Source organism: Otolemur garnettii, unplaced genomic scaffold, assembly GCF_000181295.1.
Source record: "Otolemur garnettii isolate 467f Iridium unplaced genomic scaffold, OtoGar3 scaffold00030, whole genome shotgun sequence".
In the NCBI taxonomy this organism is placed as follows: Eukaryota; Metazoa; Chordata; class Mammalia; order Primates; family Galagidae; genus Otolemur; species Otolemur garnettii.
The window spans coordinates 7,163,845-7,167,907 of NW_003852425.1; the positions used below are offsets into that span (position 1 = coordinate 7,163,845).

A 4,063-nucleotide genomic window follows, 5' to 3' on the forward strand; every position below is an offset into this window, starting at 1 on the left:
CCGGGCTGGGGATTCGAACCCGCCACCTTAGGTGTACGTGGCTGGCGCCTTAGCCGGTTGAGCTATAGGCACCGAGCCGGTTTCTACTTTTAAAGAGAAGTGGTATTTTAAAAAAATACAGATTTGGAATCCCTGGAAGTGACTTCTGTTTTATGTAAAATCACCAGGCTGTATGCCACAGTAGGGTCAGAGTATTTTAAACTAAAGTAAACAAGTATGTTGTTTATTAACTTTGTAGAGAAATTAGCAAATCACTCTGAATATTCTCTGCCTCTTTGTCTTATAGAAGAATAAAGTACTTAGATGACTTGAAGTCCTAAGTCTGTATTTATTATTTGAATAAACAGTAGAAGTGTTTTGGGCATAGTGTGATAGTTCTTATGTTTTGAGGTATTACCCCAGATTTTTTTTTAGCTCAATGGCAAAGTAGGTCATAAAGAAAAGGGTTAGGGTTAATATCTACATTCAGAGTTCAAGATGATGAACCTATAAATATCCTTCGAAGGCTCAGTATCTACTCAAATGTGAGCTTCTACTAAGGGAGGAATTCAAGAATGGGCAGGGTGTTTTTTCTTTCTTTTTCTTTTTTTTTTGGCCGGGACCCACCACCTCCAGCATATGGGGCCCAGGGTCTTACTCCTTTGAATTTTAGGCACTGCCCAGCAGGGTGTTTTTTTCTATGAGATGATGAATAAATGTGACAGATGTAACTAAGGCAAGCCTGCTGTGAACGAGTCTCGTAGATATTCGGCTTATCTGTACAGAGCTTTCATTATATGTGCAGGTAAGTACCTCTGGTATATTTTCTTAAATTGATTTTTAAGAGTTGTAATTAATAAAAGCCCCTTACAGCTATGAACTAAAACGTGGTACAAGATGGGAAGCTGCTAGAGTTGGTATGTTTTACCCTCTTTTTATTCCCTACTAGCTCACTACTTATGATGTTCTTTTTCCATCGAAGAAAAAAACTCCCTTTAGCCTGCAGAAAACACTGGAAATGCCTCTGGGGAAAAAACCAGAGGCATCAGCCATCCCCAGAGTAGTGGTGGGCAGTGTGTGTTCTTGGATGCCCACCCCCTTTTACCGATGCTGTTTCTTCCTCTGCGCAGTGTGGCTTCCTGCTGTGGTGCATGGCCCCGAGCCCTTCCAATGGCGCAGAACTGCTCTATAAGCGTATCATCCGGCCTTTCTTCCTGAAGCATGAGTCCCAGCTGGACAGTGTGGTTAAGGACCTGAAAGACAAAGCCAAAGAGACTGCAGATGCCATCACTAAAGAAGGTAAGACTCAGGACAACCTGGCTGCACGTCTAAGAGGAGAGGTGACACGCTGGGCTCAAGGGACAGGCTTCCAGCCGTCCCGTCCTATCAGCTCCCCTCAGCCAGGTGCCAAAGCTACTCTGGAGCTTCTCTACTCCTTTGCCGACTGCCCCTTACTTTTCCCAGGAGTCTTCCTCCATGCTCTGTGGAATACAGCAGTCAGCATATTAGGAAAAATGACTTCCCTTGATAGGCAGAGATTTTGGAGAATCATCTGTGTGTCACAAGTATGATCTTTCTCAGTTCATTTTTGGCTGATCTCTTTAGTATGCTGATCAAATTTTGTTATGGGCCCAAAAGAATTCTCCCTTTCTCAGCGGCTCTGATTCATCTGTTCAGCAGATATTTATCAACTGAAGTGTTTAACATGTGCAGAGGACGTCTGTAGCACTGGCAGTGAACCAAAGAGGCTGTACTCCATACTGTCTGAGCTCATGAAGCTTACAGTCCAGTTGAGGGATAGACAATACAATGTAAAAATTACAAGGTACTAAATTTAGCAGATGATATGGGGAAATGAAGGAAGGAGAAAGATAGGGAGGGCTAGGGACTGAAGGGATGGCTACAATTTTAAATAGAGATATTTAGGGACCAAAAAGCTGGTAATGAATCAGTCTTAAGAGTGGAAAGGAAGGAACCATGGGGAAGAATGTTCCAGAAGGAGCTGTACATAAAGTCCTGAGGTGGAACAACAGAGGGAGTGATCTCAAGAGGTACGAGGAAGACAGGCCAGGGAGGTTGGGGTGCGGCTGGAAGATGGGCCACATAATGCCCGGCTTTGGCTTCGCGCTGTGGGAGATGAGGTGCTGCGGGGGGCTTGCACAGAGGAGCAGTGCGATCTGTTCTGTCTTAGTAAGATGACTGCGGCTGCTGTATCAAGGAGAGACTGAAGGAGATCAAGGGAGGAAGTTGGAACCAGGTAAAAGTTTACTGCAGTGCTCAGGCTGGAGATCACCACCCTGGCTTGGTTCACATTGTAGCAGGAAGGGGTAAGAAGTATCGAGTTTTGATATAGTGTATTTTGTGTATCACATGCAAAATTTGAGGGTAAAGTAAGGATGTACTTTATATATGGGTAGCGTGGTCAGAAGTGGGGAGCAGACCAGCAGGCCTCCAGGTCCACCATGCCCTACTACGTGGGCCTTTTGTGCACAGGGGTTCCATTGGGCAGGATCTAGGATCCAGTGGGAATGGGCTAGAGTGGCCTCTGCCGAGTGTGTTGATCAGGGCAGGGGTGGTACAGGGATGGCAAGGCAGGCCACATGGAGGGGACCAGGAGCCCCATGGAGGCCCCAGGGACAGGCCTGGCTGCCTACAGGCCAGGCAGCCTCAGAAACTCCCTCCCCGCTAGCCACCTATGTGGCCACCTCAGCTGCTGCAGGCCCCTAGTGGGGGCAGGGAGGGAAAGCTTCTGGGAGAGAGGCAGGGGCAGCCTTCACAGGGGGCAGCCACAGGAGCGTGGTGCGATCTGCATGTTTACCAGGGAGCATTAGCCCTCCCCAGATGTTCCCTCCCAGCCGAGAGCCTGCCACTTTCCTGAAAGTTTGGCCAAAACATGGGTCTGCATCATCCATGTGAGTGCATTATACATAGCAAAGTAAGAGTATTTCAGAGGTGGAACCAATAGGATTTGCTTACGGACTGGGCACAGATTCTAAGAGAGGTCAAGTGTTTTAGCATGAACAAAGGGAAGGATAGAATTGCCATTGAGCTGGAAAAGATGAGGTAGAACAAGCTGTTTTTTTCTTGAGACAGAGTCTCACTTTGTCACCTTTGTTAGAGTACCATAGTATCACAGCTCACAGAAACCTCAAAGTCTTAGGCTCAAGTGATCCTCTTGCCTCAGCCTCCCAAGTACCTGGGACTATAGGTGCCTGCCACAATGCCTGGTTATTTTAAGAGATGTGGTCTCCATCTGGCTTGGGCAGTCTCCAACCTGTGAGCTCAGGTAATCCACTTGCCTCGGCCTTCCAGAGTGCTAGGATTACAGGCACAAGCAACTGCGCTTGGCCTGGTAGAACAAGTCTTGGAGGAGAAGATAAAGAATTTAATTCTAGGCTTGGCGCCTGTGGCTCAAGTGGCTAAGGCGCTAGCCACATATACCTAAGCTGGTAGGTTTGAATCCAGCCTGGGCCCCCAAACAACAATGATGGCTGCAACCAAAAAGTAGCTGGGTGTTGTGGTGGGTGCCTGTAGTCCCAGCTACTTGGGAGGCGGAGGCAGGAGACTTGCTTGAGACCAGGAGTTGGAGGTTGCTGTGAGCTGTGATGCCATGGCACTTCACCCAGGGCAATATAGCTTGAAGCTCTGTCTCCAAAAAAAAAAAAAAAAAAAGAATTTAATTCTAGACCTAATTTTGAGGTGTTAGAAACCTACATGGAGTAGCCAGTTGGATACAGATGTCAAGAGCTCATGAGACACGGCTGGGCTGGCAATGTAGATTTAGGGGTCACCAGCATGAGACTGAGCTCACTCGCTAACAGAGTGGGTGTGATGAGGAAAGAGGCCTGAAGACTGGGCCCTGGGACTGTGATGTCCAGTGACCCAGGGAGATGAGCAGCAGCCAGCAGAGTGCACTAGACGGAAGGGGCAAGAAAACCACCAGAGGGAGGTCCTGGGCCCGGGTGAAGGAAGTTTTGCTGAGGAGGAAGTGGTCCTCTGTGTCATGTGCTGTAGACGGGTCAGGTAAGCTGGTCCTCTGTGTCATGTGCTGTAGAAGGGTCAGGTAAGCTGGTCCTCTGTGTCA

The 4,063-nt window shown here is 47.9% G+C and overlaps 1 protein-coding gene across 1 annotated transcript in view; it reads left to right on the forward strand.

The window, feature by feature from the left end:
- Positions 1 to 4,063, forward strand: part of REEP5 (receptor accessory protein 5) — a 42,280-nt gene that overhangs the window by 32,899 nt on the left and 5,318 nt on the right. Inside the window, exon 4 of the mRNA XM_003788914.3 lies at positions 1,110 to 1,278. Coding sequence (XP_003788962.1) covers positions 1,110 to 1,278 — 169 coding nt within the window. The remainder of the gene's footprint in view (positions 1 to 1,109; positions 1,279 to 4,063) is intronic.